The following is a 23,964-nucleotide window of genomic DNA, read 5'->3' as shown; positions in this document are numbered from 1 at the left end:
GACGTTCCATACATGGTCGACCCAAGTACTTTAGAAGCCGAAATTGGAAAAAAAAATCCGATCACTTTTTTGAACAAGTGCTTCATACTTTCGGCATCTATTTTCATGAGACCTAAAAAAACGGAAAAATAAAGTTCGGAACCATGAGATTCAAACCCATGCCTCCAAGAGCAAGAGTAGAGTCTTACACTCTTACCACTATATTAGCATTGTGTTTTGGTTTGAACTCTCAAAGTGAATATAATATACATTAAATACATATATACATATTTTTAAAAAAATGAGGCCTTATTCAAGTGAAAGTTTTAAACCCTACCTTATTTTTAATGGTCTTGAGCTGGCGTTACTCCGATAATAGATTCTCACCTCCATGATTTCACTTATGGTTACCTCTTACATGACTTTTAACAAGTGAAAATTCATAAAACAATCCATCGACAAGAAACTAAATGGGTTTAACCGGTCTAACCATTTGAGGACTTGAATCACATGTGTAATCAACCATGTTAAACAAACAGACACACGCAATATGTTTATGAGTAGTTTTTCAAAATAATAACATGGATTTATAATTTCATAAATAGTTAAATATATCATAATAAATTCTGCTTCCTAACTGACTAGCGTAGTTTGTTAAATATACTATGGATTGTAATTTATAGTAACTATTGATAGGAACAAAGTGGCACGCATCAGAATCAACACACACAAACACACAAATGAATATCACGTTGAGACCATTAAATAAAAACGAAAAACACGATGTGGTCCGATGCCAGCAGAGAACCTACATCCACGTGCTGCAGCTAGAAAATTTCTTATTAGCACACAAATAATACAATCACATCATAGGGTATATATAGACTAGGAATAAAGGATCTAACTTAGAGCATCCGTATTTTTATGTGTGTTTTTGGTGTGCTAAGTGGCACTTGCCAAACTAGTTAGCATAGTTATTTTTCATGGTCTACTCACAATCAATTAAAAACATCATTTCTCTAACCTGCTTCATCTCTCCTAATCAAACTCACATAGTTGTTTTTGGAAGTTTTTGTTAATGAATTAATCTTCATCTCTCTCTTCGACATCATGCCCTATTTTATGCACATCACACTTTTTCTATAAAAAATTTCTTTAAAAACACTTATTGTGGATAATCTTAAGCTCCTAATAAAACATATAACGATCCCTAAATAAAACATGCACAAAGGCTTCACAGACCCTAATAAGTAATAACTATTTGTTTTATGTTTTTAATTGTATTTTGTTATATCTTAACTCATAATAAGCAAGTTGTGTCAATAATGATGTTAAACATGTTGTGCAATTCTGATTTATTCAACCACGTATGCCATGCCATTTGTGTTATTGAATTAGTTATATTCAATCATGTTATATGTATCATGATTCATGCAACTCACTTGATAACATTTGTATTCGTATCTAAGTTATTATAGTCTTGTTTGAGTTGAATAACTGTATTTAACGTCTTGTGTCAGACATAATCGTTAAACATCACACTACATTTTTTTGTTGGCACTAGGTACTTTTTTTATAAATTTAAAAGTTACTATTTATCAACAAATCTCTTCTCATATACTCCATCCGTTCCATTATAAGTGTCTACATTTCTTTTTTATTTGTCTCATTATAAGTGTCTACTTTCAAAGTTTATTAGCCAATTTTCAAGTTTACCCTTAAACACACAACTAACAATAATAAACAATATTGATGTACTCACTTTTCAAGGACATTATTGTCATTTGGTAAGATAAAAAAAAGGTAATCATTCAATCCACCTTAAACTTTATGTTTTTAAAACCTGGACACTTATAGTGAGACGAAGGAGTATAAGATAACTAAGATAACGTAAGACTTACAATCGTATTCTTACCTTTAATGTGTCTAAAATGTCGTGGAGCAATAGTTTAGGCACTATTTTGGCAATTAATGAAAACAAAATGTTCCTTTTTTTTATTTTTTTTTTTAACAAAAAAGCTTGCATATATTCATTCCACCAAACCAATCTCTAAGCAAGATGCTAAAGAGAAGGCAACACCAATTACACCACCAAAGATAGAATCAAAACAAGTTTACATCAAATTTTAACCATCTATCTATTTACAAATTTTTCCACCTGGATCTATGTTTCAGATTAAGGATTGAAGTTTCCTTGATGTCATCCAATATCTTCGAGACCGAGCAGGGATTATTGTTAAAAATTCTTTGGTTGCGGTCACGCCAAATAATCCACATTCCAACCATTACAACTGCTACCATTGATTTTTTCCTCCTGTGTGAGAATGCCGAATCCTTTATCAACTGGAAAGTGTCTTTCACCGAGCTAGTAAGAGCGAGATTTGGGCACTCCAACCAGATTCCCAAATGCCACCAGATGCTTTTGGCAGCCAAACAATTAATAAGAAGATGATCAACAGTTTCATCAGCGTATCCGCATCTTGCACATCTTCTATCTTGCAGATTTACGCCCCGGCGTTGTAGTTCCGAACCCGTAGGAATTCTACCATCCCAAGCCTTCCAAATGAACATATTGATTTTTGGCGAAATCCAATTGCACCACTTCAAGACCTGATTATGGACGCTGCCAACGACATTGACTGCTATATCTTCCCTTACTGTTTTAACATTAAACTGCATTCCACCTTCAGAGACCCAGCCCCAAGTGTCTGGCCTGCTTTTTATTGGAGCATTCGAGAGGCATTTCATAAGAGCCGAGAACTCCCTCCACTACCCCCCAGTCTGCGGTAATGAGATCCAGTTCCAATCCCACTGAATTTGCTCACCCACCCGCTTGTAGTTGTTTTCAATTAGTGCATTTTTATTAAGAGCTCTACCAAAGCAAAAGGGAAATTGATCACATAAGGGGCTGTTTCCGGTCCACCGGTCAAACCAAAATCTGGTTTTGTTTCCGTTCCCCACCGAGCAGACGAGTTTATCGGTAAGATTCATGCCCTTTTTCTGAAAGTTCCCTGCAATTGCACCAATGTTCTTCCAACTTCCTGAAGCTCCTTTTTTTAGCGGGATAACATTTTTTCCCCATTTGTTACCGTGGATTAGACGTGCACAAAAAAACCGGTTCCGGAACCTAACTGGTGGAACCGAACCGGAACCGGTTCCAGTTCTAACCCGGTTGGTACAATACCCGGTTTTGGTATTTTTATACCCGAAAATCGTACCCGGTTCTCATATTTGTATGTCAGTATCGGTTCCAACTCGGTTCCTACCCGGTTCTTAATTGGAACCGGTTCGGTTCGTACCCGGAAAAACCGGTTCCGACGGGTTTTTTTTGAAGGGTCAAACAAAAGTCAAACTAGCCGTTGGAACCGGTTCTAACGGTAATATAGCCGTTGGAACCGGTTTTTCAGACACCAATTAGCCGTTGGAACCGGTTCCAACGGTAATATAGCCGTTGGAACCGGTTTTTGAGACAATAGATCCGTTGGAACCGGTTCCAACGGTAATATAGCCGTTGGAACCGGTTTTTGATGCCCAAACCTGTATATAACTTGTTTCCACCACTTGTTTCACCACCAAACTCAAAAACAAACTAAAATACTACTCCTTTAGCAAACCCGTTCCTTTACCCGACCATCCAACTAAATATTATTATGGTACCCATCAAAAAAACTAACAAGAAGACTAAGAAGAGTGTTTTTGTTGCCCCCGTTCCTGTTACGGAGGACCCAAGGGTTGTTACGGTAGTCAACCATAACCGCAACCAATACATATGGAAGAATTGGGATTTGATTGTGGATGACGAAGGTTATCAAAAGGCTCGTTGCAAACAATGTGGTTCAATATTAAAGCACGATTCCAACTCTACTTTGAGAAAGCACATCGAGAAGCCATATTGCAAGGCGTTGAAAGGGATTGGTGCGACCGATCAAATTGACTTGGGTAAAGATGGTACACTATTTCGTTACAACACGACTCAAGTTCAAGATAGAATGGCAAAGTTCGTTATTCAACGAGGTTTGCCGTTTAACCACTTTGATAACCCGGAGTTGACGTCGTTGATTCGCGAAACTCTACAACCGAGATACACACATGTAAGTCGTACTACCTTAAGACGTCATTGTATCAGGTTGTGGGAGTGTGCTAAAAAAGAGTTAATCGAGTCTTTTCATTCTTTAGAAGCCATGGTTAGTTTCACTACCGATGTTTGGTCGGCACCACACGGGTTGCCCGAATCATACATATGTGTCACCGCTCATTGGGTTGATCCGGTGACATGGCAATTGATGAAACGCACCATCGCTTTTGAAAACTTCCCGTTCCCACATACCGCCGAAAAATTGTTTGAATTACTTGATGAAGTTATAACGATTTACAACTTGAGAAATAAAATATTTTTGACTTCGTTTGACAACGCTTCAAACAATACTAAGGCGGCTGAAAAATTTATCATTAAATATTCACCACCTTGTTTCGGGGATTTTTTTCATGTCCGATGTGTTGCACATATCATCAACTTGGTTGTTCAAATAGGTCTTGACAATGAAAACATTTGTGATGATTTAAAATACTTTAGACTTATGTTACAAGATGTCTTCAAAAGTGGTAAATGAAGACATCTTGAATATAAGAACTATTGCAAGTCGGTTGAAAGAAAGTATTTGGGGCCGAATTGGGACGTTCCAACCCGTTGGAACTCAACTTGTCATATGTTAAAGTGTGCTTTTTCCGAACGCCAAACTTTACAAGCTTTTCATAACAATCTAGTTGAAGAACGCGAGGCCGATATGTTTCCGGAAAGTGTTTGGGTCCAAGTCGGTTATTTGTTGGAGTATCTTGACGTGTTCAAAAAGTCAACAACAAAATTATCGGGAGTCTATTATCATACTAGTTGTTGGGTTTTGCAAGAATTGTACTATATGTCTTGTGTTTTTAAAAGCTTTGCGGAGAAGAACAAACTCTTCGAAAATATTGTTGCGGTGATGAAAGAAAAGTTCATAAAATATTTTGAAAACATACCGCCGGTCTTTACTTGTGCCGCCGCATTAAACCCCTATTGGAATGTTAATGGGGTTGAAACAACGATTGAGGAAATATTCGACAACTTAGGTATGCACGAGATTGACCCGAAGTTGTCGACGGAAGCGAAGGACAAGTTCAACAAAAACCTTCAAGACCTTTATGACCATTATTTTCAAATGTATGGTCCAAGCACGAGATCGTCTTTTGTGAAAAAAACAACAACTAGTAGGCCGTGCAATGACCCACTTATAAACTTGATGAATGGGATTCGTGAATCGACATCTAAGAGGCAAAGAGAAAACACACCAAGCAGCGAACTTGGTCGATATAGTGGAGCAAACTATGTTGAGGGCGCAACGGTCGACGAAATTTGCAATATTGATTTGTTGGCTTGGTGGAAAGGTAAACAAAACGAATTTCCCATTCTATCCGCCATGGCTCGTGATTTGCTTGCCGTACAAGCCTCAACGGTTGCTTCCGAATCGGTTTTTTCTCTTAGTGGGAGGGTGTTATCTATGCGAAGAACAAAACTAACTCCCGAGTCTCTAGAGGTTTGCATTTGCCTAAAGGACCATTTGGATGCGGTGGATCGTGTACAACACAAGGCGAACTTTGAAGACGAAATACCAATAGAGCGTCATATTCATGATGAGGAGGCAGAGGACGGGGTTTCTTCCGATAACGAAGACGAGGGTGAAGACGAGAATGAAGACGAAGAAGAGTTGTAATTATTTGTTTTGGTAAAATTATTTGTAACTTGTTCAACTAATATTTAGTTTTGATTTGTTTTATTATAATTACTTTTGTTACTCATTATTAATTTTTGTTACTTTTTTAATAACGACGAACATTTTATTTATTTAAAAAATAACTATTACAAACATTATTAAAACATAAACGATACTAAACATAACAACTAAAACATAAAAAACAAAGTCCGTCGTTTTAATCCGGGAATACTTATTTTTGGGTTGTAGAGCCGGACGACTCTCCCACTTCCGTTTTTTTAGCTTCCAAACTTCTTTTCTCTCGACAATACTTATTCGTATGTTTTCGTAATGTCGAGTTGGACCCTGCTTTAAGAAACTTCGAGCAATATTTGCAACGTGCCAACTCATGTGAGTCGGTCATGAGACACAAATCGTAATGAACCCAAACATCGGGGCATCTTGTTGTTTCGATCACCATAACAACGTCATCATTAGTTGCCATTTGTTGTCGGTTTAAGGTTAATTGTGGTTTGGAGTGTGTTTTATAGTTTTGGAAGTGGTTTAACAAGTACACAAACAAACCTTGCTATTTAGAGTAAAAAAATAACCTATTTATAGTTAAAAAACCGGTTCCAACGGTCAAAACGGCTATATAGCCGTTAGCCGTTGGAACCGGTTCCTAACGGCTATAATATTTAAATTTCAAAAAAAACCGGTGGAACCGGTTTTTACGTAAAAACCGGTTCCGGTTCATACCCTACCCGGTTCTTAAAAGTTAGCATATCTGGGCATCGGTTCGGGTCGGGAACCGAACCGGTTCTTGATTGGAACCGGTGCCATTTTACAACCCGGTGTGAAAAAACCGGTTTCGAACCGGTTCGGGTTTTCCAGTTGAACCCGATTTGTGCACCTCTACCGTGGATTGCCTTTATAGCTCTTGCCCATAATTGATCTCCATCGTCTCTTAGCCTCCACCACCATTTTAATAAGAGGGCTAAGTTATCTAATCGGTCAAGTAGCAGATACTGACAGCTTTTAAGTTTGATCACATGCTTGTGTTCTCAGCACATGACTTGCCCAGTATTGGTGGCACCAAAAGAGCTTGACACGGCAACTCGTGTCAGGTTCGCACGTGATGTTTTTTTGGACCTTTCCATCTTGTAATTGTTCCTTAAAATGAACTTTTAAGTATTATTATTGATTATTTTAATAATTATATTTTGTATATAATTTATAAAAAATCAAGTAATATGACACATATTTGTAAAGACTGAAACTTTTCGAACTTTCGTTCTTGTAATAGTTTTTTTCGTGTAAAGAAAGGATAACAGACACAATACTATACTCGATTACTTGTTATGACAGTTTTGTCATAGAGATGGTAAATTTTCGATTATTTAGTTGGAGTGGATTAAAAACTCTTTCCTTAGGCCATCCGTAAGGGGCGTAGGTTGGGGCGAATCGTGGTGAGAAGAAGGGGGAACACCCCCCCGGCGATATGTGGGCGAAAAGGGGCGGGGACGGAATGTATTTGTCGCCGGAAAGGTGTGGAGAATATCATTAATTTAATATGTTGTGTGTGTGTTACACACACAAACACCACACACACACACACACATATATATTACTATTTGTAGCCTCTACACCATTACACCTCAAAAACAAATTCCCACCATTTACTGACTGGGCGCCACACGACGCAAAACGCCCCAATTTGTAGCCCCTCCGCTACGCATAGCCTTATCATGTAATTAACTTTTGTTTCTCTAAAGTCTGCTAAATTTGCTTATATACTGGCGGCGGTTAAAACAATTAAATTAAAATATATTACTTGGTTTCTTTGAAAATTAATAAATATATAGAGGTAATTGAAGAAAGCCCAAAAAAGCAACAAAAAATATATAATACATTCGATAGCAAGTTAATTAGCAGCAAAAAGAAAATATTTAAAAATTTACTGAATTTATTGTCAGCTCATTCGAATGTTTAGGGGGGACGGCATCACGCTTGAAGAAAGGATCGGCGGCGGTGTTTAATTACCCATCACGCGTGATGGGTGGCTTATCATGCACCGCCTGGGTATTGTTGCGTGATGGCCATCACACAAATGATGGGGTGGAAATCTAGGAGGTGTGTGAGGAGGAGCCGTTGGAAGGGAGCAAGTGATGGGTGATAGCCATCACACCACCACCCCTTGTAAAATCCATCACATGTGATGGATTTGGGGCTGGTGATGTGGCACACCACCATTGGTGGTGGTGTGATGAGAAATATACCGCCCCGTCCCCCCCTTATGATACGAGAAATAAAACATGCATAGATGCTATGGTTAACAAGAAGATTTAAGACAAATCTATATATTCTAATAAATGACTACATATTTTTGCAACTTGTCATCCTCATAACTATCCTCACATTTATTTTCACTTATTTCAATATATGGTCCTTATCTTTTAAGCCATGTCAAATTTGAATTTAAGTTTGTTTTTATTATATGTAAATCCTAATCAATTCATTCATTAACATTAATGGTGAAATAAGGAGATATTAAAATTGACGTTACAAGTTTGTTAGAATATAATTTTAAAGTCACAAGTAATTGCAAATTAAAGCAAATAAAGGTTAATTATTGTCGAAGAATTTGGATTTGTATGGTAAACTACAAATTGTTTTTTAAACTGGGATTTGAGCAACAGTGCATAATTTTTTATATAAGATTGGTTTCAAATTTGGATTTAAAATATTCTCATATGCAATTAAACTCGGGAAAATGTGTATTTTCTTAATTTTCTCCAAACGTTTTGTATAAATATTGCAAACATAGAGAATACATATTATATATCTTGGTGTTTAGCATTAAATTATTGAAGTTGAATTATATATTTATAATCTGTATGTATACAAATTTACTATATGAAGTATATGTTATTTATTTATATGATTTTTTTGTGTAGTATAAAGAGTTTTAGCAGTAAAAAATCAATATTTAATTTTCAATATTTTCTTTATAATTCAGACCAAAATGCTTCAGAACATATATTTTAACATTAATTTACAAAAAATAGTTAATTCGGTTAAAAGTCATTTACCATGATTCCAACGAATCCGAAATCTTTGCTTTTTTTTCTGTAAGTTTTTAAAATATATATATCGATTAATTAAACATTCCAACAACTCCCATAATATTAACAAATAACAGAGGATTAGTATTCAAAATTTAAACATTCATTATCAAATACTTTCATCTCTCATAAATAAGAATCACTACCTTGTAAGGCCCCGTTCCCGGTAGCCATACTTTAGCGTCGGATTTACTCATAAACACAGTTCTTACAAATCAGAGTTAATTAAAACCTCTCGCGGAAACGTTAACTTAAGTCATTCGTTACAAAACATTAACTCTTTTCTTTAAAACCAACTTAAAACATCATATTTTAAACACCATTTCTTCTGTCTTCATATGCCAGCCGTTCAATTCAAACCATGTGCCGTCCTCATGCTAACTCTAAAATCAGCTCACCTGCGTGCATACTAAAAGTCAGCTACGCTGAGTGAGTTCTAGTTAATCAAGTAACTTATCATACAACCACTACATGCATCATATACGTATCCGAAGACACGTAGTCTACTATCTAACCTGCTCACCTTACCACTTAGCCTCTTATCTACACCTGCCACTTTGCCACTTTAATAACGTATAACGTTATGCCACTACGCCACTTTAATAACGTAGTCACGTATAGGCTTACCCTACCACGTACTATTGTCATGCCACTAACACTCTTACTAGACTCTTGCCACTTCTAACACACTCTACCTCTACTTGTCTACAACACGCTTCATATCATTTACATAATAAGCAAGTCACATCATAGCATTCATACACACTAATAACCACTTGGCAATCACTATCCTTGGCGATACGTGCAATATCCGAAGATCGTTCACGCACCGGCAAGCATTATATATTAACTACTTGTATAACATCTATAACATACACTTACCACTTAAGGTAAGTGTATTCACACTTCACATCGAGTATGCACACAGCCCCGAAAACATAACAAGGAAATGGGGCTAGAAACTCACCTGATTGCGGTCACGTCTTCCGTTAATGGTTATTCCTTCCCTTTAGCCGAGCTTGGCTAACTGTTAAATATATGTTTGTTACTTAACTATATAATTATTTGAGTTGGTGTTCTAATTAACCAACACTCTTTCTAAGTTGGGCCTGTTTATCTAAGCCTTACATATGGGCCAACTAGTTAGATCAGGTCCACTGTTCATTATAATCTATGGGCCCAACTGACCAGGCCCAAGGTCAACAGAGCACTATGTGGCCGAGAATTCCAGACAGAGCACATATTGGCCGAGAACTCGTGTATGACCGAGAACACATGCATGACCGAAAACCGTTTGACCGAAAACTCATATTGACCGAAAACCCATATTGACCGAAAACGCGGGTTGACCGAGGACCCTGTAGAATGGCCGAGAACTCAGGCCTGATCGTTTTTATCCATCTGTTCATCCTTATCACCGTTAAGGTACCCATTCCGTTACATTTAAACCACATTTTCTATTAATCTAAGCTGTCTTGCACCCATTACTATTACATCATCTAAATCTAGTTCGTTTCTAGCATAAAGCTTGGACCTTTATCACTTTCAAAACCCGTTTTAGGTATAAAGCTTAAAGCTTTATCGATTTTAAACTCATTTTAGCTAGATCCCTAGCTAATGAATAGATTAAGACCACCTTTATCCTCAAGTTTGTAACTTTATGATTTGTCTAGACCCGATCTACTCTATGTTTAAGTTTCAAGGCAAACCGTTCATAAAAACGTAACCTTTAAGGTTAAAGAACGTACCTTTAAGCGTTTCTAGGCTTTGAGTTAGCTTGGTTATGAACTATGATCTTGTATCTTGCTTGATTGATTAAGATTTATTAAGATCCTATCTTGTTTTGGTCTCGAATCTCCTTCTCTTGCTTGCGGCCGAAATGGAAGGGTTTATGTGTGTGTTTTTATGGTGTGGAGAGAATAAGATGGAAAATATGGATGGAAATGGAAAGGATTAGGGTTTAAGGGGTATTTATACTCCCTTAAACCCATGGACTCAAAGCCCATCTTTCCTTTTTAGTCCATAATTAATCTCATCTAAATAGCCTACTTACTCTTTCATATTTTATTATTATCGTTCCGCTAACTCACTTATTTCACCCGATGAAGTTAGTATATTAATTAATATTCCAGAAAATTCGGGATGTTACATACCTTCACTTTATGCAACTTTAAATCTTCTATTATTCTACTAACTAAGAATAATCATTTTTCTTCGAACATGACTTTAAGGTTAGTATATATTTGTCATTTTCAATTAATATAAAAAAAAAAATTGTTATATTTTAATTTCCGGTTTTATATGTTGCTTAATTATACAATTGTTAATTGTAAAATATAAGATCAAGTAAATATTTGTCATACACAGAATATTAATGAAACCAAATTTATCATGATCAATCAATTTTAAATTCTAAAAATTTATAAGGATGACTATATCATCAAAGTTCAGGTAATCTGGTTTTTAGATAATCATGTTTTGGGATAAACATGAGCACGTGATCTCAAATGACATTATATATATTAATTGATTAACATGCATGATATTTTATGTGTAAGAATATTTTTTTGTTAGTTTCATGGATATATTATCATTTATCGAGGGTTGGTATGTATTTAAAGAATCTTATTTATCACACGGACAATTATACGTGGCTATATCAAGAGTTATAAACATACCTACATGTTACCTTATCAAGAGTTATAAGCAGACATGGATTAAATATTTGATTTGTGATAAACAATGTATATCAACCAATAAAATCACAAATGTAGCGTACAAGGATTGTTTTATTTATTTGTAATATATTTGTGTAATCTTAGTTATGTAATGTCTGTAACTTTAATGTAAATTGTAATTGTATAAAATATATGATCATTTTGTTAAGTATATTTCACTTAATGATTCAAACACAAAATTTTCATCAATTACCCGTGTAATACGCGGGCCTCAAACTAGTAACAAAATAAACATAAAAGGATAGATGAGAGAACACAAAGTATGAAAACTGAAAGTATTAAATGAATTTAACACATTTAGTAAGCATGATAAAAGATCCAATACATATGACATATCACGTACCGAGCATACAACATTATTTTGCCCAATAATTAAGCATGAAGTAAATAAGTTAACTCATTAGGCACGAAATAGATACACTTGAAGCAAAATAATTACACAACCTATATTTAACACTTTGTACGTTAAGTGTTTTTTTTGGTACAATGACTATCCTCTAGTAAACATAACCCGATGAAATACTTAAACTGAACCCGAACAGGTTCATTTTGAAATCTAAACTCTAATAAAAGAATGATTTGCCCTTTATTTCTTTTTCGGTTTCATTAAAACTAATACGGTGCAACTATGCAAGCCCACCGACAAATTTTCATGTCTTGATTCCTAAAAGCCCAGGCTCATAAAAGTATTTTGGTTCACTTTTGGATCTAGAGGCCCATGTGAGTGACGTGATATTACGGGCTTCGGGCCGTATCTAACTATCTATCACACTATCATCATTCCGAGTAGAGGTGAAAAAAAAACCGAACCTGAAATCGAACTCTAAAAAATAACACGGAGCCGGTTTTTTTTATACCCGGGTTTTAATACCCGAAAACGTACCCGACCCTATCCGTAGGGTACGGAAAGGGTATGCATTTCAGTACTAAAACCCGAACCCGAACTGATTTGTACTCAATAATACTCGAAAACCAAAACCGACGCTAAAGTAGTACAGTTAAGTCAGTTACGTTTTTATTACAACACAAAACAAGCACTCTTTATATATAAATGTGTACGATATGCACGTAAAAAATCTCTCATAGAATATTATTCATTTTGTACGATTATCTATTATAGGTTACATACATAAACGGAATATCAAACTAACTCGTTTAGACTATAAATTTTATATTTTCCTATGCATACATATGTTGTAAAATATAAATGAACAATCAAGATAATGTCTACATGTCTTTTTTTTTTCTATACCTTTCTTCTTTTATTCCTAAAGCATCAAAATTCCGAAAAAATGAACGCTGTTTAACACACTCTTTAATATATACACCTCAAATTTATTTAAGAAACCCAAATTAAATGCCTTTACAAACCAACTTCATGGCATCAATTCATATTCGAAACTGAACTATTAACATTTTCTTAATTTCTCGAAACTATTTTGTCGATCAGTAGAGTATTGATTGCCCTCAACTTCAGCTGGAATGTAACAATGTTTAGCTGCTGCTGCCGCCGCTGGAGATCCCAAACAGATTAATCATAGATTTTGACCTCGGCTTCTTTTCTGCGGGTTTTAATATTCGAAAGGAACACAATAGATTGTCATCAACGCTTATAAAAGCACCCGCATTGTCAAATTCACCACAATAATTAGGAGCCGAAAACACCGTTACAAGCTGCTTGTACGCAAAAAATTCGTACCCGTCCTCTACCACCTGAAATTAACAAAGTAACACCTTTGAAACTTACTTAAAACTTTACTCCATTTTGACTTTTTTAGGTCAACACACTTTCTTTCATAATTCGAAACCGACAAAGAACAAGCTATCAAATGAACACCAACATTTCTTCATTAGTAACATTTTTAACAAAGAAAAGTAAATTCATTACACGGTTTTAAAAAAGTTGAAGAATTTATACCAATCCAAAGTCGAAATTTAGTCCATTTGACCTCAAAAGTCAACTGTACGATAACATTCACAAAAAAGTGAATAACAAACCTGGTGAGCACGGCAAATAAGATCAAGATCATGTTTTATTAAAAACTCTGTAACAACATCAGCACCAAACGTATACGAAACGCCACGGTCATTCATCGCCCACCCTTTGACTTCTTGATGCGGGTCAGACCACAACAGATCACAAAGCAGACCGTTATCGGGCACATCAGTAGGACGGGTCAACTCTCTAATTTGATCCAAATCATTAAGATCGGGCGAAAGACCACCGTGCATACACAATATCTTGTCACTAATTAAAGCTGCAACGGGCAAACAATTGAAGCAATCTCCAAAGACCTTCCATAACTTAACATTAAATCTTTTTTTACATTCGTCATAGAAGCCGTATACGCGGTTTATAGAAGCACATTCATGGTTTCCACGCAACAGGAAGATGCTATCAGGGTACTTAATCTTGTAGGCCAAAAGAAGACATATTGTTTCAAGGCTTTGTTTGCCTCGGTCAACATAATCGCCAAGAAACAAGTAGTTGGCATTTGGAGGCAGTCCATCGTGGTCGAAAAGGCGAAGAAGATCAAGGTATTGACCATGGATGTCACCTGATATTATTATCATAGTTAAAAGATATAATTTGATTAGGTTTCCTAATACAAAATACTTGACAGTGTTTTCACTATTTATAAGGTTGAAGCTTTCAAAAAAGCATATTACAACATACAACTGAAAAGTATACAAACTTTAAGTTTTAATCATCTTTCAGATAAGCTAAAGCACATATTTTGTACCTTCAAGTTATTGTATCAATAGCACAAATTTTGTAACTTTTTATGAATAGTACTTGATCAATAATACAATCTTTTAAACGAGTTTTCGTTATTCCATAGTTGAAGCTTTTAAAAAATAATATACCTTAATATTCAAGGCATGTTACAACATACAATACAATCTTTTAAGTCTTCATCAGAGTTTCAAGATATTGTATCAATAGCACAAATTTTGTAACTTTTCATTAGTAGTTAGATCATGATACCGTATTTTCATAGCATATTACATCATACAGCCGAAAAAAATACGATCTTTAAAGTTTTAATCATCATTTCAAGTGAACCCAAACACACATTTTTTGCAACTTTTTTAAAGAGTTCCTCAAGGCTCAAGATATTCTATCAATATTCAATAGTACAAATTCTGTAACTTTATATAAGTAGTTGATCACTAAGGCTATGTGTAGTGGAGGGGCTACAAAATAGGGTGTTTTGCACCATGTGGCGCCTAGTCAGCAAAAGAGTGGATTTTTGTTTTAGGTGTGTAGTAGTGTTGTAAGCCCAATATATATATGCATATATATATCACTCACCAACATATATAATATTAATATATACAAAACAAGCAGGCGACAATAACACCCCCCCCCCCAAAATCGCCGGGGGGGTAGCCCTTTCTCGCCGCCCACTAATCTTTTTATTTTAAAGGGTTTTCATTATTTACCTTAAGCATTCAAAGTATATTACACCACACAGCCTAAAAAGTTACAATCTTGTAAGTTTTCATATCATTTTAGTTGAACCAAAGTTCAAATTTTTTGCAACTTTTTAAAGGGGTCTTGGGTCTTCAAGATACTATATTAATAGTCAAAGGGGGGCAGAATATTCAACAGACATGAAACAACTCAGCAAGTATTCATGTTCTCAAACATAAAAACAATGAAATTAATACCACAAATCTTGATGGGTGCTTGAAGTTCCAAGAGATTAGGTTGCTGCAAGAAGATCTCTTTGGACAGAACACAAAGCTGTTTGATCTCTGATTCATTGAGCTGAAAGTGTTTACTGGTGGGTTTGTCTCTAACCTCAAGCAGCCTGTGAATGATGTTATCAACAACAGATTGGTCCATTGTTGTTGTTCATATGCAAATGATATGTTAATTATGTCAGAATAGATGGCGAATAAAAGTAGTGTGTGTGGAAAATTGGTGGTCAACGGTGAAGAGTATAAACAAACGGTGGGCGAATGATGGATGACCAATGAGCAGAGTTAGAGGATGTCGGTGATGCTTCTTGTGAACCATCGTTAAAGTTAAAAGTTACACGTTGGATTATCTTGTTTTCTTTAATAAATAAGGAAATAACACGTTTTTGTGTTTGATGAGCAGATTTGATGCTCTAAGAGCATTCTTATCTAACCCCTTATATTATGTGAGGGGTGTTTTTATTATTTATAGAGTGATTCAGGGTGTTGTGAGTTAAGAGTTTTTATATTTTAGAAAAAGTAGTAATTTTTCTGTATATTTGAAAAGTTACTGTTCATCCCCTATAATTTTTTAATATAATTTGAAAGTGGTTGTGAGTGAAGGAAAGAGAAAGGGTAATGATAAAAGGTATAAAAAGTATTCTTTAATTGAAATGAAGAGAGAAAATAAAGTGAGTTTTAGTGTAATTTTTTATTTGGAGATAGAGAATGGGATGAGAATGCTCTAACACAAAAAGTGTTATTGGTTTATTAACTTTTTCAAAAAGCCATAATTTAATGTTTTTGAAAAACTACTTTTTAACTCATTTTAAAAATCTAAAATAAAAAAGATTTTTGTAATTGCCAAACACATGTTACCTTATTAACTTTTTGAAAACACCAATAAATCAATAAACATTTTTCAAATTCAATCTCAAACATTCTTTAAAGTAGAAAGGTACAGTTTCTTAATAGAAACTCAAGTTAAATCCTCATATATAATACTTTGGGGGACATGGTTGAGTAATAAAAAAGACCGGGATTTTTGTGATCTCCAGTTTAATCCAGAGGGTGTTTGGGTTTTACCGTCAGTGGTCCTTCGAGCGGGTGGATTTTTCCCCGAAATTGGAGATAACTAGGAGGCGCTTAAGGGCTCCGCACGGCTGGGTTGGGCTAGCTGACGGTGGCATTTTGCCATTGGATCGCCCCGTATAGAGTATCTAAACAATTCTCTGTTTGTTAGCCGTTAAAAAAACATATGGTCACCACAAGAACTTTTTTTAACCGTCAGTCAATTTTTTCTCGAAAATAGAATAATTTGAGCCTCACATAGAAATTAAAAATCTAGATTTTGTTATAGGCGTCCGTCTAGCTTTTAATAAATCTGTGCGTATTAGCAGCATTTTTGTCATGTGGCATGACCTAATAAATCTAGTAAATAATGATTTTTAACTTTGACTGACTGAGTGGATTTAGGCTGTGTTCCGGAGTTGAGTTAAGAAGAGAAGTGATATGAATCATTTCCTTTTTTTTCTTTTTCATTTTCACTTCTTTCCTCATTTTTTTTCCTTTCATCTAATTCTTTCCAATTTAAGAAGAAAAAAAAACCCACCCATTTAACTCTTCATTTTCCTTATCTTTCTTTTTTTTCTTTTTCTTTAATGAAACTTGGGTTTGATGGCGTTAGATTGGACACTACATAATAAAGAACAATGAAACGAACATGTTTCGATACCACTTTGCTTACACAATTGACTATATTCGGTATTCTCTTTCATTTGCTATAGCAAGTACATCAAATTGAAAAACTTTACGCCAACCACATTATAAATTTTTCCACCTCTTTCAATAAATTTTCAAATGTTTTTGTTTTTGATTTTACGCGCCATAACGAACCGAATTAATGCCGACCAGAATCCCGCCACTACACATGGGTTGCACCGCGCTACCTCTAGCTTTCCTACTTGCTCGAGTAATGTAAACCCACCGCGTAGTGCAAACAAAATATTGTAGTTTTAACTAGTTGTATGTTCCCAAAAAAAAAAATAGTTGGCCTTCCTAATTTTTTAGACTTAAATTTTTTTTCCATAGTACAAGGAATTTTAGAATGCAACCATGTTACAAAACTTTTTGGTAACACAGTACCTCTTTACATATTCGAGTTGTTAACATAAACATACTGTTGGTTCCTTCATGGTGCACCCACCCCATAGAATCTAATCACTTTTCATATGGAACTAAAACAGTAAAACTGAACACCCTAAACTAGAGTAAACAGCACATACCATGCCAAACAACTAGACAAACGAAATAGACAACACAACCTTCACCAACAACAAAATAGTCAAGCCCGCCCGAACAATTAGGGACAAGGATGAAATCAAAATAAAACCTAACACAAGACTCTTAATTTTACCAAAAGCCTCCAAGTTCAAAGAGTCTGTACTTGATAAGTTATCAGTTATAAAATAAGCAATACTTGATTTGTTATAAAAAAGGATAGTTTTCTTTTGGAATGAACATGATTAAGGTCTTAATTTAGTCATAATCATGACTTGATTAAAGTTTTTGATCATTAAATCAACTGAACAATAAAAAGCAAAAGCCACCCATATTGTCAATATTAATAATCATCTCTGCATCATAATATTTATAAAACAAACACTTCCATACGTACAACATAACATTTATAAAACAAAAACTGCAATGTGTTAAAACTTTAATCATTACTCATAACTTTCATACCTCATCCTAACAGATAGATTCCAAAATCCAACGCATCAGAAAATCTTCAAACCCGCAAACCTTTGATTGTCTGCTTCTTCTTGGATAACTATTTGGATATCAATAAGTAACATAAATAATGTGAAATATATGTGTAAAGTTAATCTGATAAAAAGAAAAAGTGTACCTTCTTCCTTTATGAAGCTAATTGCTTTGCTGTTTCTAGGTAATGTCACCAACAATGAAGAAGGCGACACGATCTTAATATTGGTATGGCTTTGATCTTCTTGTTGAAGTAGCTTCCATATGTAAACTGACGAAAAAAATAACAAAAAAAAATAAAGGATAATAATATAATATCTCCACTTAATTGTAGTGTACAACAAATTCTAAAACAATGTTAAAGTGTAATAAAAGTGAAATGACAATTAATCTTTGTTAGATATAACGTTTACCAGGACAACATCATTTTGTTCATCAAAATCAGTTAAAGAAGAGGATGATATTAAAGTTAGGGATCGAGGACGGCAACACCAAAGTACAGCATCCACAAAAGCTGCTAATTCGATGATTCAACATGGTCGTCCAGATGTAGCTCAACATGTTCAAGTTCATAACATGGCAACACAATCGCCTTTAGCTTCTCCAACTCTGAATTTCTGCAAGGGAATTGGATTACAACTTTGTTTGATTGTAACTCGATGTTAAATCAATATGTAAATCAAGATTGATGAATGACAGAAACACAAAAAAGTGCTTTCAAAATTAAAACAAACATTTATTTGCCTATGGACTTTTGGAACAAAGTACTTAAAAGAATTTGTTTAAAAAGCATGTCTTTAATCACTGCTGTAAGTTCTGTGAAACAATCAAAATCTTGATGATCCATTTGCTAATTTTCTCTTTTCAACAAACATTGAAAAATCCATGAATGTGCTTAATAAAAAAAACACCTGATAAAACTTATTTGGTAGCATAAGAATTCGTTTAGTTAAACAATCCCTAATCACTAAAAACCTGATCATTTAATATAACTGTTCACAACAAACTAATATTGTTGTTATCAAAGAAAAGAACCTGAGTGGTGCGAATACACAAGTTCAAAGCTTTAAACCCATCTTTCTTGCCCAAAAATAGCCTCAACTCGTGGAACCAAAGAGTATCAATAGAATCATCGAGATAACATTGCATACATGCTTTCAAACGGGTTGAACGCCCCACCATAGACAGATCCAAATGAATACAAGAGTAAACAAATAAATCCAAATTGGGGGTATTGAGCTCAATATCTTCCAAATCACATTCTGAGTGTACCATCAATCTCCTCAAAGAATGACTTGACAACTTCAAGTTGTTGCCTTCGGTTGAAGCAGAAAAGGGGTAAAAAATGAGAGTATGTGATTAACAACTAAATCAGGAAGTTGTGATATACGATCCATGTCTCCCCTCGCCTACAGAATTAAACAAACTTTGAAAGATGTATAGAAACAGAGGGCGTTTGATGAATGAGATCTACATTTTACATAATAATAATAATAATATTAATTAATTACCTCAAGACTAGAGTTGAGTTAGAAACAAATCAGCGAGAGTATGATGGCGGCGGAAGCGAAACAAAATAAAAAAAAAATGGAAAGCGAAGGATTAGGGTTTTGGCTGATAATTAGGAAAGGCCGGACTAGATTTTTATATTCAATTTTTTTATAATATAAAGTGGGTTTTAAGTTATTTATTTGTTTATTGAAAAATAAAATTTGTTTGAAAAATGCTTATCGGTTTATTGGTTTTTACGAAAACATATTTTATAAAGTCATGATTTGAGGCTTTTGGATAACTGTTTTTTAACCATTTCAAAAAGTTAAAATTAAAAAAAAAATTGTGATTGCCAAGCACATTTTAACTTATTAGCTTTATAAAAACACCAATAAGCCAATAAGCATTTTTCAAACTCAATCCAAAAATGCCCTAAAGTGAAGTTTTTCAAAAGCGGATTTTGTTTTCGAAAAACAAATAAGCAACAAAACAATTTTAAAAGCTCCCCCAACACACCGTTAATATTCAAATTGCCTTCAAAATACTCAATTATTTACGTTACTTATTTTAACATTTAACAAACACATAAGATCTTCATACATCACCATAAATTTTCACACACCACCTTTCGTGTAAACGGCTAGGATTTTCATACACCACCATGGGATTTTACACATCATCTTTCGCCATACAGCTAGTATAGGGCTTTACAAGTTGTATAGGACCTGAGTTGCTGAAGATGTATACGGGCCGTATAGGATCTAAAAAAGCTATTTTGTGTGTTCCTCTTTACAATTGTCAGTCATGCGTGACCTATAAGGCTCGTATAGCCCTTTAAAGCTGTAAAAGCCTATACAATCACTATGGAGATGGTGTACAATGATAACATTCCTTAACAAATAATAACACGTATGATTCATTATTTTTAACATAGCCGCTAAAACCAAAAAAAGCTTTTGCAAAATTTTGAATATTTTATTATTATTTTTTTAATTTCTAATATGGTTTATTTGAATTAGAGTACGCTTATTTGAATTTTATTTAAGTTTTTAGGTGAATCTGAGTCAAATTCGAGTTTAGTTTTAAGACTTTCAAACTTTGAATAAATCGAATTCGATTTGATGAACACCCCTTTTTAATTCTATAAAGAAAGTGGATATTCTGTATCTTTAAAGTATTATTATTTTATTATTTTTACTCCGTATCATTATTCATGTAATTATAATTATTTTATTGTTATTTTTTATCGGTTATCTCACCTAGTCACTTTATGTATGTGTTCATGGAAATTAAAGATTTGAAAGAGAGCCAACACAACACAACACAACCTAAATTCCTTAAACGATTCCCAAATCAAACCAACACCCCATATGTTTTTAAACGATTCCCAAATCATGATCCCACTATATTACGATTGACAGTTCCATCTTTAACTTTGCGCTTGCCTACATTCATCATCCAAGGGATCCCGAACTCTTTAGCACAGTCAAAGCAGTTATTAAATTTTATTTGAAATAATAATAATAATAATAATAACTTGTTTATTAGCTTTGAGCTTGATCTTTTAAACATTTCTTACGTGTTAATGTGTTATGATAATATAACTGAACTTTTTAATATACAGGTAAAAGTCAGCAATCACTAAAAGTCTAAAACAAAAAAACAGAGGAAAGTGATATAAACAGAAATTGCAAGATGGTTGTGGCCAGGTCGGGTGACTTTGAATGGGTCTATACAGGAGACACGTGAGTTTGCCTGCTAAGACTTTATTCTTCATTTAAAAGTATAAAAAAAAGCATAATAATATGAGTTGATTATGATTAATAAAACAATACAATTACATCCATAACCATATATATTGAAGTAAAACAATTTAGGATTCGCATACATATCATGTTAGTCTGGGATGGTTTCATGATAGTATGATATATACGCTTTAAATTGACCCGTAACCGCTAGTTTTTGTTGGGATTAGCAAAAACCATCAAATAAGGTCCAAAAGTAAATACATTGCATAATGAGTAACAAAACAAAAGCACCCAAGAATTGTCATGATTCAAAACCATTCCCATTTCAGAAAATCTATAAAAAGAAAACTGCAAATTGTTAAAACTATAATCTTTAGTCATAGCTTTCATACCCTCGTCCTAACCGACAATTCCTAAATCCAATACATCAGAAAACCTTCAAGCCTTTAAGTGTCTGCAGCTTCTTGGAGAACTGTTTGGATATTAACAAGTGACGTAAAGTATATGTTATACACGTGTCTATAAAGTTTAACATATAAAAAATTTACCTTCTTCCTTTATGAAGCTAATTGCTTTTCCTTTCTGAGACGACACCATCTTAATATTGGTATGGCCTTGTTCTTCTTGTTGAAGTAGCTTACCATATCTAAACTGGAGAAAAAAAATAACAGGAAAAAAGGATAATATATTTACTTAATTGCACTGGCACGATACGACCGGTTCTAAAACAATGTTGAAGTTCAATTAAAGTAAAATAACTATCAATAATCTTTGCGAGACAAAACTTTTACCGTGACAACACCACTTTGTTCTTCAAAATCAGTTAGAGGAATTCCTGATATTAAGGTCAGAGATCGAGGACGACAACACCAAAGTACAATATCCACAAAAGATAGAAAATTCAATGGCTTCTCATGATTGTCTAGTTGTAGCTCAACATGCTCAAGCTCATAAGGTGGCAACTCAATCGTCCTTAGTTTCTCCGACTCTGTGAATTCCTGCAAGGCAATTGGAATGAATATATACACATTTTGTTTTGATTATGTAAAAAGAGATTGATGAACCACACAAACACAAATTAGTGCTTTCTAACAAATTAGAAGAAATGACTTAAGATTTTGTTTAAAAGCCCTTCATTAATCACTATGTAAGTTCAGTGAGATAATCAAATGATGACCTGTTTTAATTTTTACCTTTTGGTAACCTGAACCACAAAATTGGTTACCAACAGAGCCAAAAAGTATTTATTTTATGGAAATTTAAACTTTTCTATGAAGATTAAAAATCCATGTTTGAGCTTGAAAAACTCACTTTATTGATAAAACTTGTTTGGTAGCATAAGATTTTGCGTATAGTCAAACAAGTATTAGCCCGACCCGAAAACAAAATAATTTATATAATTGATCACAACTAACTGATACATAAACAATTTGATCAAAGAAACGAACCCGATTCGTGCGAATATACAAGTTCAAAGCTTTGAATCCATTTTTCTTGCCCAAAAACAGCCTCAACTTCTGGAACCAAAACATGTGTACAGAACCATGGAGATAACATTGCACAGATGCTTTCAAATGGGTAAGAACCCTTACTATATCCAGAGAACAAGGACGACATGAGTAAAGAAGTATATCCAAATTGGGAATACTGAACTCAACGTTTTCGAGATCATAGGTTGAGTTTAACATCAAAGTCTTCAAGGTACGACTTGACAACTTCAGGTCGCATTCAGTAGTAATCAATGACAAATTTTCAATGAACGAGAAGTTGGATAAAAAGTTGGTAAAATCATTCGTGTTTGGTGGGGGGTACCCCATATAAGTCACTGTTGTTAGTTTTTTGCATGAAGCCACGTTCTTTCGTGGTGCCCTCCTTCTTTCATCGTAATTTGCTATGAAAAGTTCAGATAGATTTGGAGCTTCAATATCTATTTTCTTAACTGGAGTTTTATAGTCAATCCGAACATATCTAAGATTTTGATGTCCATAAACACAAAAATTGTCGAGACCATTACAATAGTAAATACGTACTACTTGTAGAAGAGGACAACTAGTGGTGAAATACTTGATCACTTCATCGTTTATATGAACGTTACTGAGTTTCAAAAAACTCAAACACTTAAACTTCACAACATCAAGCATGAATGAAGAAGGCAACTCACAACCGGATATGGACAACGATTTTAACGCAGAAACAGATAAGAGTACATTTGGCAATTGGTACTTTGGGGATTCAGATGAGTTAGTCATATGTATCACCAACTCCTCTACGCCATTATTAAGAAGTAATCCAAGGCATCTGTTAACAACTTCCAATTCTACAGGATTTTCGATAGTTGTACCGATAAATAACTTGCGTGCAGTGACATTATGATGGCAAAATCCGGACGTGGTATAGTCAACATATTTGAAAAAGCTTTCTCGAGGTATAAGATCATCGTTAATGAGATATAAATCCGGGAAAGAAGCTGTTACGTGAAACCAGGCCTTAGATAATACACTCATTCGAACAGGCTCTTTCGGATGGTCAAACGCGCTAACAGCAAACGAGAGGATGTGATGAACATAGAAACAGGAAGCTGCGAAATCCGACCCATCTCCAAAACGGAAATCAATCAAAATAAAAAAAAATTGTACAAATCTCAGTATTTGATGATACAACAAATATATATATCAAAGTAACAATTGGGGATAGATATTAATTA

General features: G+C 34.4%; 1 protein-coding gene and 1 long non-coding RNA gene across 2 annotated transcripts; both read right to left on the bottom strand.

Moving 5' to 3' along the window:
- Positions 1-12,857: 12,857 nt before the first annotated feature.
- Positions 12,858-15,536, bottom strand: LOC143558741 (serine/threonine-protein phosphatase PP1 isozyme 2-like). The gene is made up of 3 exons (XM_077047516.1): positions 15,244-15,536; positions 13,567-14,126; positions 12,858-13,281 (listed from the first exon to the last, which is right to left on the bottom strand). The coding sequence occupies exons 1-3, from the start codon at positions 15,419-15,421 to the stop codon at positions 13,063-13,065; spliced, it is 957 nt and encodes a 318-aa protein (XP_076903631.1). The 5' UTR covers positions 15,422-15,536; the 3' UTR covers positions 12,858-13,062.
- A 1,800-nt stretch (positions 15,537-17,336) lies between these two features.
- Positions 17,337-19,357, bottom strand: LOC143558722 (uncharacterized). The gene is made up of 3 exons (XR_013139785.1): positions 18,167-19,357; positions 17,865-18,088; positions 17,337-17,658 (listed from the first exon to the last, which is right to left on the bottom strand). It is a non-coding gene; the product is annotated as an uncharacterized LOC143558722 (long non-coding RNA).
- Between the last annotated feature and the right edge of the window lie 4,607 nt (positions 19,358-23,964).

Source organism: Bidens hawaiensis, unplaced genomic scaffold (assembly GCF_021521415.1).
Source record: "Bidens hawaiensis isolate Kalapana, Puna unplaced genomic scaffold, B.hawaiensis_p1.1 tig00019639_1, whole genome shotgun sequence".
Taxonomy (NCBI): Eukaryota; Viridiplantae; Streptophyta; class Magnoliopsida; order Asterales; family Asteraceae; genus Bidens; species Bidens hawaiensis.
The sequence above is the reverse complement of the archived record's forward strand: the minus strand, read 5'-3'. Positions and strand labels throughout refer to the sequence as shown.